A 14,014-nucleotide genomic window follows, 5' to 3' on the forward strand; every position below is an offset into this window, starting at 1 on the left:
AGGAAGTGAACACATCTGTGCCTGCTCATGTGCCAATGTGAATATTAAAACAAGTGGACTGAATAAGCCTACAGAATTCTAGTTTCATGGTCACGTTTTGGTGGCATTAGGGTTTAAACTCAGGGCCTTGCACTTGCTAGATAGGCATGTGACTCCTTGATCCGTGTACACAGTTCCATTTTTGTAGTAATTTCAAAGGACTGATACTGTTAAAATGTATCTTCTAACATATCTTTACTATCAGTCCTACTGATGTCATAGCAAGCCTCTGTCACCTGATACTTGGTGGCTAGGCTTGGCCTTGTGTTTTATTTGCCTGGGGCAAATTAAGCACATGCTCTATCAAGTCAAAGGCTGTGACTCTTGATGGTTCTTAACATATTTGCAGGGTTGCTTTCCCAAAAGATCATGTCAATTTATATTGCCACCTGCAACAAAGAATAGCATACCTTCATCTTTCTCTTCTGGAGCCAGGTCAGCTACAATATCATCGACATTGTCGGGCACAATATTGCATTGTTCTCCCTGTAAAAGGAATTTTACTTGGAGGGCTCACACCAAAGAGAGAAGGGAATGTGTAGGGGGTTCTGGGCCAACATTTGCAACCTGACTGAAAGAAATGCAAGAAATCAAGGTTGTCTAGGCAGGGATTCTGGTCATGGCAGACGTGGAATCCTGATGAAATTTATCTGGATCAAATCAGTTTTTGAGCAGTGGGCCTCACTACTGAGTTCCTTTTGCTCATTTACATCTTAGGAAGTAGTTTACATACTAAAAACTCTAGGAGGGTCAGGACTTCTATATCCCAAGGTGTGAGGGACCCTTTGATTTTAAAGCAAAAGGAGTCTTCTTAGTCCTCCTGGGTAGATTTGAACCCAGTACCTTCCGAGCAATTCTCTCGATGACAACTCTGGCTACTTGAGTGATTGATCCGCCCTCTGGATCGTAGAAAGGACTCTGAGGATGGTCCAGACTGGTCAGGGGCCGAATTTTCTCCTGGGGAATTGTAGGTTTGTTTGGTGACTGCAGAAAAAAACCAAAAATGTAGAAAGTGGGAAATGTAAAAGCTATAATTTGTTATATGATTCAAAACACAAACTGATATGCTTTTTGTTGTTCTTGTAGTGCTGGAGATTGATCCCAAAGTCTCACTCTGATGGCAACTTAGCAAGTGTAGCTATATTTATAGAACTCATGCCATGTGCTATGCTTGGAAATTTATAGTTCTAGGCATTATAATTCTTTCATATGTGCTCAGATGTAGAAGCCAAGTTTTAGAGAGGTCATCACAGCTCTGAAATGGCAGAGCTGGTGTGGCCCAAATCCATGCTTCTTTCTATTGCACCAGGCGGCAAACTTTTTAATAGATCAGATGGCAAATATTTTAGGCTCTGTGAGTCATTTGAGGCTCTGTGAGTCATTTGTGACAACACTACTCAGTTCAGCCAGTATAGTGGAAAAGCAGCCCCAGAAGATAGGAAATTAGGTATTAGCTGGCTTTAAAAACTAAGACTCAGGGTATACGTTAGATCTGTTTTGAAAACCATAGCATGCTGATGCCTGTTCTAGACTGTTCTTCTATTGGTATTGATGACTCCAAATTTTGATTTTGGTCTGATATGCTGACTATCAACATATATAAAAAAATGCCCTGTTCAGGACAAAATAACTCCTTAGCTCTTTGATCTGGCCCAATCTTACACAACCCCCCAGCTTCTGTCTGTCTGTGTGTCTGGGTCTGTAGCACGCTGCCCCTGCTTACCTGTGACTCTGATTTTAGCAGATTTTTGTCCCTATCTCTTGGTCACTGTGTGATACTTCCTAGAGCTAGAGTCATTGTGTGGATTGATGAGACCATGCTTGACATCCCTGATGGACTAAGTTCTTTTAGGACAGTGTTGAGTCAGACTTGCCCTATGTCCCTGTTCTGGGACAGAACAGGGCTGGGGTACAAGAAAGTGCTTGGGAAGTTTGCCAGTACCACTACAGGCACACACCTACCTCGTAGGACACGCCGCTGTCAGTGCCTGCATCCCAGGGAATCAGGTCTTGCACTACCTTCTGGACCCAGCCACACTCCTTGGTGCACAGATCCTCTGCAGATAAACCCACATTCCAGTCAGGACTGGGGCCCATCATGGTCAGGAAGGACATTAGGTGGCGTGTCCTGTCCACTGAAAATTCAGCCGAGGGTGCTGCTCTCCTGGAAAGCAAATACAAAGGTCTTACATTATAGGAGGCTGGGGTACATAGTTGGGAGCCATCTGCCCAGATGGGGATGGAGGATGAGGGGCAGAGAGGAGGCAGTAAACCAGCCATTGCTGTCTACACTCATCTCTCTCCTCTCTTCAGTGGGACAAACATGAGGAGAGCCCTGTGCTGTCACTCTGTTCTTTTTCAGGGTTTCCACTGCATTGGTATTACTGCTTTGTTTAGCTGTTTACTGAGCATCTCTCACTGGAGTGTAAGCTCTGGAAAGCAGTTTTTTTGTGTACTTCATGCATGGCTTTATTCCCAGTGCCTAGAACAGGGAATACTCAGAATATATATACACACACACATACATACATACATATATACATACATAGAATACATTTATATGTAAATATGTATACATATACACATATACTTACCTAATACATATTATACTGGGGTGGTGGGGCCTCACACGCTCACTGAACTTGTTTGCTTAGCTGGTGCTCTACCACTGAAGCCACACCTCCAGTGTAGCTTTTTGCCTTTTTTTTGGAAATGGAATTTTGAAGACTTTTCTGCCCAGGCTGGCTTCAAAGTGTAATCTTCTGGATTCTGTCCCTCCTAAGTAGCTAGCATTGATTACAGGAGGTGAGCCACTGGTGTCTGGCTTTGCAAATAGTTTTGAAAAAGTGAATGAACAAATACATGTGCTCTGTGTGCTCCCAGCTGTGTCGAATGGGAGATGAACTATACGATAAAAATGCTTAATGTACCAAGCCTTCACTTACACATTCCCATTTAATCTATAACGGTTACAGATTGTTGATTAAAATATATAGGGGGGATGAGGAGAGGTGCTCAGGAGGGTCATATAATACAAAGTTAAACTGCAAAACAGAAACCATAACTCAAGCACATATTAGTTCAAGGTCAGTGTTCTTTCCATCAACTTCTAAATTCTCTTGGCCCCTTTGACTCTTGAGCATTCCTTTGTGCCTCAGAGGGAGATCCCCTCTTGCCTCTGTCCCTCCCCCCAGAGGCCACCTGTGGCAAGGCCCTGCCTGGGATGAGGGTGCACTCACTGACTCACAGCTGGTTCACCTTTGGCTGACCAGCTCCAGCTGCTTGGAATGACTTCCCAAGTCTACAACTACAAGGCTGCTCCTTGCCCTCCATCTCCTTGTGTTGAGAGAAGGGCTCAGCAGTAGTCGGCTCATGAGCTCTACGGTGATGGTCCACCAAAGAGGCTGGGAAAAGAAGAGCCCTAGTCACTCAGCACACTCTTAGTGGCCATCCTGTGTTATTCCATGACAATCCCATGGGCAGAATTAACATGTTTTGTGTAGAGGCAATGAGAGGGCACAGAGATATGAGTGAACTTGGAGACACAAGTAATAAGGGCTGAGGCTTAAAGGCAGCTCAGCATGATTCTATACCCCAGGCTGCTAATTATGGGGAACCCTGGGCTGCGGACCAACTGGCCTGTTCAGCTGGCAGCTGCCCTGCTCAGCTGTTTGGGAACGCCTGGACCAGTTGCTTCTGTTGCCCTAACCTGCCCAGTCCTGAGAACTACATCATTGGGTTCTGTTGGAAGATGGGACCAAACAGTAAGCAGCAGAGGAGGGAAAGCTGTGGAGTGGTCCTGGCACCACCTGTGTGCATTCTTGGACAAATGACCAAACCTTTCTGTAGCTCAGTGTTCCAAATCTCTAAAATAGGGATCAAGTGTGTCTGCTCTAAAGAATTACAGATGCCAACGAATGGCATCTGTATTCTTTTTACTATTATAGGTTGCACAATCCTATTTTGAACATTCAAAATCTGAAAGGCTCCAAACTCCAAAACATTCTGATGCCACAAGTGGAAAAAGTCCCACACCATGAAACTTCATTTAGGCACAAAATTGTTTTAAAAAATACAAAAATTACTTACAGGCTGTTATAATGTTCATATGAAACAGTGGAGTTTCATGCTTAGAATAGGGCTTAATTCCAAAGATAGCATATTATGAATATGCAAATACTACAAAATCCAAAGGAATGGGAAATTCGAGCCACCTGTGTCCCAAGCACTTTGGACAAAGGGTCCTTAGCTCTGCTGTAATTGACAGCAGCATGGTAGGGTTGGATGGAGATGGCAAAGGAGAGGGAAGGAGAGGCTTTCCTCAGTAGACCTCACAATGCAGCCTGCACAGAGTGGAGGAGGAGTCTGGCGTGGCCACCAGCAGGTCCACAGGAGCCTTCAGGAGGGAAGAGGAGGACCAGCAGGTTCTCCAGAAGTTTCTTGGGTTCAGCTGGGCAGGCCAGCGAAGAGAAGTGTGATGGAAATTTTGGCCCTTGGACCAGCAACCTTGGTAACTCCTGGGACTTGCTAAGTTTAGGGACATGGGGGCAAGGGGCAAATATTCCTGCAAGTGACCATTATGTACTTCAAGTGCACCACTAATCACTTTTCTACTCATTCTTCTAGCCTCAGCTCATGTGCTGCCTTTCTGACCTGCTGGCAAGAGCCCTTGGTCTGTCACACACTGCAGATTGCTGTAGCCAGTGACTGGAACTGCTTCCTCCCTGTTCTGCGTACCCTGCTAGGCTGGGAGCTCATTGAGGGCTGGAACTCAGCTCTCACAGCTGCATCCCAGTACCCCCGATGGGCTGACTGAACAGATGGAATTCTGATGGCAACTTGTACTCCTTCCTAGCTGCAGATCTTGAGCATTGTTTCATTCTGTGAGTCTGATTGTCTCCACCTAACAATACCTACACCAGGATACATCAGATGCTTTTTAAGGAAGACTTTACAAACTGCTGAATCGCCACGCCGACACAGTCTGTTATTCAATGTAGCCTGCCATAGGTTGGGAGATTTTCTTTCCTGTTCCCATGTGTGCACTTTTTTGGAATGTAGGCCAGTGTTCAGCGGCTTCTTTAAGGGCCGGGTTCTAAAAAGATTGCAGTCTTGGAGCTGTGGCACTGCTCACCGATAGACTCGTGAAACATGGCCCAGGCCTGTCTCACCTGTCAGGCAAGAACATCCAGCAGGGCTGCTTTTATTTCCCAGCTTGCCTTAGCCCTCAGAAAAGCACTCCCTTAGACGCAGACCTCTTCCATTGCCAGAGAACAATGGCACCATCCATTGCCTTCCTTTTTCCATAAGTTGTGATTCTGGGCCAGGTTTGTCAATCACATCCTCTACCTTACACCTATACCTTATGGGTGACACTATTTCACAGTGACAACATAAGGCGACAAAAACATCTCTACTGAGGAACTTGAGAAACCAACGCAATTCCACCTCATCAAATCATCCTGACCTTTGTTTAGTTCATGACATAACCATTTGAAAACAAGGCTTGTGGAAACCATTCTCAGTAAACCCATTTGGACCAATATGTTACAGCCAAGTCTGTAGCACCAGAGAGGTGAACTCCAGAGCCTGGTAAAGGTTTCCAGGGGCAAAGGAGCAGCAAAAAATGCCTGACCCAGTGTTGGGTGGCAAGGCAACTTTGAACCTCTAAGGTCTAGGGACAGTTTGTAGAATCTTTAGGCATGCCTTCATCCTTTCTCTTATCCTGAACTAAGAATTTCTCCCTAACCTTCAGCTGATGTAATGCTTCCTACAAGAAGTGTTTCCTGACTTCCTCACATAGCTTAGGCCAGTTATTCTACCTTCACATAGCATTTGAGCACATCCTTTTCTTGCAGCAGCAGCAACAACATCATCAACAACCACATCCTCAGCAGCTACCACCACTATCACCACCACCACCACCACTACCACTTTTTTTGTTGTTAGTACTGGGGCTTGAACTCAGAGCCTCTGTGCTGTCCCTTAGCTTTACCACTCAAGGCTGATATTCCACCACTTGAAACACAGCTCCACTTCTGGCTTCTTGCTGGCTAACTGGAGATAAGATCTCATGGACTTTCCTTCCTGGGCTGGCTTTGAACCGTGATCCTCAGATCTCAGCCTCTTGAGTAGCTAGGATAACAGGTGTTTTAGTACCCAGAATCCTAGGAACTTCTTGTTTAATGTCTGTCTTCTCCTTTTTCTACCAATGGAATATGGGTCATGCTAAGGCTTGCAATATGTCCTCTTCAAATATCTAAAAAGTAAATGAATTAATCTAAGGAAATGAATGTAGAGCTCTTATACTTCTTTAGCTCCAAATTTAATTAAAATCAAATACTTTTATTTTTTAATAAAAATTCTATTAAAGTAACTTTCTTTAGGAAATGCTAGATAGGACTGGAGTTCTTCAATTTGCTCAAACTATAAGAAAAGTTCTTATTTATGCATTTTTATATGCCATGTCTTCCAAGATGTGTTGCTAATTTGGTTTCATTTTATTCCACTTGCAACTTAAATTTGAATCAGTTTTCAAGCAAGGAGAGTTGATCTAGCCACAACACATACTAGAATATATGATAAAGCATGGTAGTCAAAATAGTATGATATACAAGTTAAAACAGAAATGTAAGTCCATGGCACAAATTGAAGACTCCAGAAACTACAAGTAAGGACTTACACAAAATAGTATGCCCAAGTTAGTGAAACTAAATGAGGTTGGTCTAAATTAATTACACTAGAAATGAAGAAAATATCAGACTCATCTGATGTCATACACAAAACAATAAATCTAGAATCAAATAGAAAACATCCAGATATAATCATAGCTACTTAAGGCAGGAAAGTCTATGAGACTCACATCTCTAATTATCCAGCAAAAGCCAGAAGTAGAGGAATACTGAAGGGGTGGCTCACTCAGCCTTGAGTGAAAAAGCAAGAGTGTATGCTTTCAGTTCAAGCTTCAGTACACACACACACACACACACACACACACACACACACACAAGCTTCAGTACACACACACACACACACACACACACACACACACACACACACACACACAACCAGATAATAAATACAGTTAAAACATATACATAAAAAAAAACACATAATATCCCTAATCGAGAAATCCAACATCTTAAACTTTTTGAGCATCAACTGGATACCACAAGTGGAAATCTTCACCCCAGACATCATAGAAGAGGCAAAATGTAGGTGCATTAAAAATATTGCATAACTCTGGCACTGGTGGCTCACGGTTATAATCCTTGCTATTGAGGAGGCTGAGACAAGAGGAATGAGGTGTAAAATCAGTCTAGGCAGAAAAGTCTATGACACTCAGCTTCCAAAGCAAAATGCTAGTCTGGATGTGGCTCAATAGAGCACCAGTTATGAGCTAGAGATTCAAGTGAAAGCATGAGGCCCTGAATTCAAACCACAGTACCAGTACACAAAAGAATTTGAATAAAGTTTCTTGTGGATTCATATGAAGTATATATGAGGCAGAAAATTTTCAGAAATAGCTGGGTGCCAGTGGCTCACACCTGTAATCCTAGCTTCTCAGGAGGCTGAGATCTGAGGATGGCAGTTCGAAGCCAGCCAGGGCAGAAAAGTTCCCTTGAGACTCTTCCAATTAACTACTCAAAAACTGGAAGTGGTGCTGTGGCTCAAGTGCTAGAGCAGCACCAGCCTTGAGTATAAAAAGGCCCAGGGACAGAGCCCAGGCCAAGTTCAAGACCCACAACTAACAAAACAGACAACTAAACCCAGAATTCCCAAACACCTCTTGTGTTAGCCGGTGTTCTGTCACAGTTTCAAAATAGCTATGATAAATAACTTTCAAGGTTTTAGCCCTGGCTTCCTGGCCCTGTTGCTTTGGGCCTATGCAAGCACAGAGAATCATGGCAGGAGCGCAGGACAGAGGAAGATGCTTACCTCATGGAATCCAAGAAACAGAAAAAAAGAGGCTAGGTCCAATATCCCCTAGGAGCATACTTCTGAGGGTCTAACCTTCCAGTAAGGCCTCCCATCTTCTAAAGGTTCTACCACCTCTTACAGGTCCACAGGCTGGCAACCAGGCCTTTACCATAGGGATCTTTGGGGGATACTGAAGATACAAACCACGGCACTCTAGTCTCAAGCACTTGGGTCAAGGGAGCTCAACTTACATCTACCTTGTAGAAAAATTGTCAGGTGTTAGCAAAAATATCTTGGTCAAGTGTAACTAAAGAGTATCTATACAGGTATTCCAAAACATTAAGAAAAAGTCCATAATCCCAACGAGGTTATAAACAGGCAAGTCGTATCAGAAAAATTAAAATATAAATAAATATAAAGTAGAAATGTTTCCTTTTATATCCAGTGAGGCAGTGGGCAGGGTGTAGGGGAGAAATGCAGGATACTGGAACAGAGCCAGTGTCTTGAGTTTTGGTTCAGCCATTTAATACCTGTGTGACAGGAGCTTTTATTTCACTTTTCTTGGCAGTTACTAATCTGAAAGGTGAGGGCATCGTACATACCCCACAATTTTACTGTGGGGAAAATGCTGCTTGTGGCTGGCAAGCCATGGGATTTGGTAAAGGCTCATTGCTTCTCATGCTACTTTTCCAGGCAAAACTCAAAACCCCACAGAAGCAAAGTGGTAGAAAGGATGTTTAAGCTCCGCCTGAAGATTTATTCTTTCTGTTTAAATGATAGATCCACGCCAGGGAGACTCTGGTGGGATTTTCCTAAACTATTCACAGGTTGCTTTCTGTTTCTCTTTTTCTCTGAATAATCCATTTTTTGAAGTTGCAGAAACTCAATTCAGCCACAAGGGAGCGCTCAAGTCATTTACTGACCTTAAGTTCTGGTTGGTGGGGAAAGGTTTGGGTGAGGTGCCTGTAATGTTGGAAAACGTGAATCAGGATGTGTCTAGTACTGTAGGTCCACAGGGATCTTTGATCCACCTGCGCCTCCAGTCCAAGATATGTCTTCTTTATGGTCCTGAGTACATCTATGTACCTGGGCAAGTGCTGGGAACTTCCAGCTCTGATTTAAGAGAAAGATGCCTCTGATCTCCTGAGGATCTGTGGCTTTGGAATTCTGGAGAAGGTGACCATGTCTCTATTCCACTGTCCCCACAAACACAACCATTCGTCTAACACATGTTAACTAAGCGCAGTGGGTAGGAATAATTTAAGGGTGGTCTGTGGTTCTTTTCAGGATTCATTGTAAGACAATGATTATCTTTAAAAGTTCCAGTAATTCTTAGCAGTTAGACTACACTAGAGGACCTGGGTAACAGAAATTCAGAATTGATTTGCAGGAAACCTGGGCATTTTCCACTTAGGTGCTGAAGGAACTGGTGAAGGATGTGGGTTTTGCTTAGAATTTGTCTTTCCTGTCTTTACCTGCAGGCTGGACTGTCGGAGCTACAGCTTGATTTATTGAGCTAAACAAGTCGGCTACTAATTTGTTCATTCATGGCTGTCCTTTGAGAAGTGGTGCTGGGGATAAAGATGGAGATCATTGAAAAACAAGTCAGTTTCAACGGGCAGGACCTCGCAAAGTAGGTCACCCTGGCTTTCCAGTGGGCCGAGGGGGCCTGGAATCCCATTAACCTCAATCCGTGGGTGCTAGGAGGAGGGGCGGGACTGTTTCTGAAAAATAAAACTTGGCTGCATGTAGTCTTCTTAATTTGACTTCCTAATGAGATTTGGAAGAGGAGAGGGGAGCAGAGGGTATGGGAAAAATCAAAGGAAAATTCCTTCCCCTTAACAAGCTTGTAGAACCCAGTGGAGAGGTTTGCATATTGGGAAGGCCTGAATGTTTGCCATCAATTAATTCTCTTCATTGGGCCTCAGAAAATTTAAGGGATAGGTGAAATGTGGGAAGTGGTCTCCAAATATTTCTTTCAGTTATTCAGAGAAACAATCTGGTGGCTCATGCTTATAATCCTAGCTACTCAAGCGGCTGAGTTTTGAAGACTTTTGATCCAAAGTCAGCCAAAGCAGGAAAGTCTATGAGACTCTTATCTCCAGTTAGCCATCAAAAAGCTGGAAGGGGAGCTGTGGCTCAAGTGGTAGAATGCTAGACTTGAGCAAAAATGCTGAATGACAATATCCAGTCCCTGAGTTCAAGCCCTAGTACTGGCTGGTGTATGTGCACGTGTGTGTACACACACACACCACACACACACACACACACACACACTTCAAGAAAACAAACTTCATTAATTTTCATTCCCTTGCAAGCTGCCATTTGGGCTTTCTCCTTCGTAGCAAATTTCACTGAAATAAGCACAGTTGTTCACACTCCATCTACTGTGTGAAGTTTTCCATTCCACTACAGAAAGATTCTCCATAAGGTCAAGGTGATCCTCATGTCAAAAAATCCGAAGAGCAAATTGCTGTTTTCCTTGATCCTTCCACTGTACTGGGCCTACCCATGTAAGCTTTCTGAACCCTCGCTTTCAGGTACGGGGCTCCTTCTGGATGTCTTTGCTGCTCCTTGTTTGCTTCCTTTGCAGGCACGGTCCTCTTGAGCATGGAGTGTCAGAGCTCTGTGGGACTCTATCTTAAGCCCTCGACTCTGTTCTCAGCTGTTCTGTCTGTCTATGCCCTGGGCATTGGTTGTCTCCTATTCCTCAATGACTCTCAATTTTGTATCATAATACAACTCTTTCCCTGAGTTTCAGAGATGTGTAGCTAAATCATTACATAACCAGAAGGATCCTGTCAAAGTAAAGAGTAAAAGCATTGAAGTTGGTCAGCTAGATATGATGGAATTCTGGTTCACCCAGAACTGTCATATAAGCTCAAAGTCTCAGTTTCATCATCTGTAAAATGGGGTTACCACATGGGGCTATTTAAGGATTACATGGAATGACAAATGTGAGTACCTAATATGGTACTAGGGTACACAATAGATGTTTTAAGTAAAAAGGTTTCAATCTCTTAACTCTCTCCCTTTTGTCTCTCCTTACTGAGTAGATTGGGTTTTTCAGTTTTCACTTTTCTGAACACATAATCTTCTAGGTATAAAGATTCCTTACAAGTTTTGGTCCAGCTGCCCCTGACCCATTCTTCCCCTCCTAGAGGGCTAAAGGTGAGGGATTTAAACATGTAGGTCTGGGAGCTGACAAGATTCAGGAAGACCTAACTGCTGAATAATGTCAGTTACACAAAGAGATTTGTGAGTTCACAGGGTGCTTTCTGGACAGATGGGGCTGAGAGGCAAATGCCTACCTCACAGGACAGTAGGCCCTGCCTCCAGTTGCTTCTCTTTGGAGAGAGAAAGGATTTCCTGGCTGGGAAGGTTTTCTGCTGTGCTGGTGCAGTTCCAGGTATGTGTGAAGGATCCAGAGCAAGGCTTGAGATCCCAGCAGGTTAGAAAGCCATTGTGTGCAGCCATTTGGACTCCCTCTGCTCAGCTGTTCAGGGCAAGGAGCATTCTTCCAGACTCAGCCATGTATCTAACATATGTACTTCCTTTGCTAACTTTGCATACCCCTGGGCTGTGCTGTGTCCCTTCACAGGGCTTCTAGAACTGGTTATACTAACACTTACCTGCCTAGAGCATACAGGGAAGCCATGATGATATTATATTTTGAATATTCTGTATCTATGGTGCCATCTGGAATTATGCAAAAGAACAGGCCTGGAGGGATAGAATTCTATTTGTTATCTCTCTCCGCTCTGGGTTGGGTGGTCAAAAGGGGAGGGACTGTGTATAAGGCTGGCATATGATGAGGATGATCCATTAGTTTGCTCATAGTTGAGTAGTTGGGCACCAGGTATGTGACAACAGTTTTTCCTGCTTCTAGCTAGGAAGGTATGTGTGGCCTTCATCTCTTGCTGCCCCATCCAGGGGAGCCTCCTTTTTAGTTCCTAATATTTTGAGTATGATTTTTTTTTCCTACAGAGCAGGATCTCACCTATTTCCCATGCTGGTGCTGCCCACATCAATACCCTTGCTCATGGGTGCAGACCACCCTATGGAGGGGCTAGCTAAGCCATTCTCCATAAACCATTTCCTGATGGGCATTTCCAGGCCTTAAAGGATGAGTGAAATCAAAGCTTAATCAAGAAACCACACAGAATTCAGGGTGGCCAGAGTGGTACAGAGCAGGGAATGAACCCACAAGAATGGAGGCTATGTTGTTACAATCTGTGGTCAGTCAAACTGAATGAAGGGGTCTGGACTTGATCCTGGAGGCTAAAAGGCCAGGGAAGGATTCTAAGAAGGGGAAGACACAATAGGTTAGAGTCTTAAAAGATTATTTTGGTAACAGTATAGAGGAGGAGTTAGGATGAGGGAGACTAGAGAACAGTCAAAGTAGGCTAGTTATGAAAAGATGACAGTGATTTTGTTTAATGGTAGGGGAATGGTCAGGAAAGGATTGGGCTGTTTTATGAGATAGTTAGAAGGTAGAATCAACAAGACCTTATAACTTACTGTACTTCTCATGTTTCCCCACATAGACGAGAACCATTGGTTTTTCAAAGGTAAAAGTGATGAGTTCCATTTTGGACATGATGAGTTGAAGGTCCATATGGGCCATCCATGGAGAGGTGTCCAAGAAACTGATGGATATTATCACTATAGCTACTTATCTATGTATTTGCCCATAAATCCATCCATCTATCCATCCATCCATCCATCCATCCATGTAGTCATACATGCATGCAAGCATATATCCATCTATCTGGAAGGTTTTGGAGCTAGCAACATACCCCTAATCACTGAAGACTCCAAGAGACAGGAACTGAGAACAGACCCAGAGTATGTTTGGCTTTCCATCACTCAATTTTGCTTACAGTGAATACACCTGTGTGCTCTGAGGATAAATATGCACTCAGCCTGTTGTAGCTGAGGGCATGAATAAATACGTAATGATTGGCCATTATGTCTGAGTTGGGTCCCTGGTGGGAAGGACTACTGGGGGAAAAGCCTACCTTTTGAGAGGACAGAAACATGTATAAAACGCATGGACTAGCTGGGCACCAGTGGCTCATGCCTGTAATCCTAGCTACTCAGGAGGCTGAGATCTGAGGATCTTGGTTCAAAGCCAGCGCAGGCGGGAAAGTCTGTGAGACTCTTATCTCCAATAAACCACTAGAAAACTGGAAGTGGCTCTGTGGCTCAAGCAGTAGAGCACTCACCTTGAGCTGAAGAGTACAAGGACAGTGCCTAAGCCCAGAGTTCAAGCCCCTGACTGACTCCCCCCCAAAAAAACAACAAAAAAATGGGCTGTAGTGGTGCTGTGGCTCAAGTGGTACAGTGTCTAGGCCCTGAGATCAAGCCCAGACTGGCCTATATATACGTATATATATAATAAAAAAAACAAAGCTTGTTTGGGCTGGGAAGGTAGCTCAGTGGCAAAGCGCTTGCCTAGCAAGTGCAATGTCCTGGGTTTGATCCCCATAACCAAAAATGAAAAAAGACCAAACAAACCCTGGACTCCACATGGGCAACACCTCACTTATCACTTACCTGTTCACCTGAGAGGCATCACTGACTCTAATGACACCACTGCTTCGATGCTGCCCTTACGTAAGTGGCTCCCATGGCAAGGTTAGGGCAGGGCCAGGGTCTGTGCTACTTACACATTGAGAGGCTGCCAGGCTGGCCACTGGGCTTTGGCTTTGATGACAGTGAGGACCTCGTCACTCTGAAAAAAAAAAAAATCATACATTCAGTGAAGAGAGCTGTGCTCTTGGGAATAAGACGGACTTAGCATGGTGACATTGTTTACCCCCCTGGGTGGGGCTGTCATGCCCAGGACCTTCAGGGACACCCAGAGGTGGCACTGGGTATAGAGTGCCTGATGGTGCTGGGACACTGAGGGACCCACAAGCCACACCTTTGCTTCTCTCCCACTCAGCCCAGCCTTTCCCTTGGAGCCAGAGCTGGACTGCATCATGGTTGGTCGGACTTCCATATGTTGTCCAGCCTGAAAGGCTCAGTCCTGTGCTCTGTGTCCAGGCCG

General features: G+C 44.2%; 1 protein-coding gene across 2 annotated transcripts in view; it reads right to left on the minus strand.

Annotated features, from left to right (window-relative positions):
- Spon1 (spondin 1) overlaps positions 1 to 14,014 on the minus strand; it is a 265,873-nt gene that overhangs the window by 8,368 nt on the left and 243,491 nt on the right. For both annotated transcript variants that reach the window (XM_042691690.1, XM_042691689.1), the window contains exons 7-10: positions 13,632 to 13,696; positions 2,002 to 2,203; positions 883 to 1,023; positions 450 to 525 (exon numbers count right to left, since the gene is read on the minus strand). In XM_042691690.1, the coding sequence (XP_042547624.1) occupies positions 450 to 525; positions 883 to 1,023; positions 2,002 to 2,203; positions 13,632 to 13,696 (484 nt within the window). The remainder of the gene's footprint in view (positions 1 to 449; positions 526 to 882; positions 1,024 to 2,001; positions 2,204 to 13,631; positions 13,697 to 14,014) is intronic.

The sequence above is a fragment of the Dipodomys spectabilis genome, unplaced genomic scaffold (genome assembly GCF_019054845.1).
Source record: "Dipodomys spectabilis isolate Male_0828 unplaced genomic scaffold, ASM1905484v1 ptg000145l, whole genome shotgun sequence".
NCBI lineage: Eukaryota > Metazoa > Chordata > Mammalia > Rodentia > Heteromyidae > Dipodomys > Dipodomys spectabilis.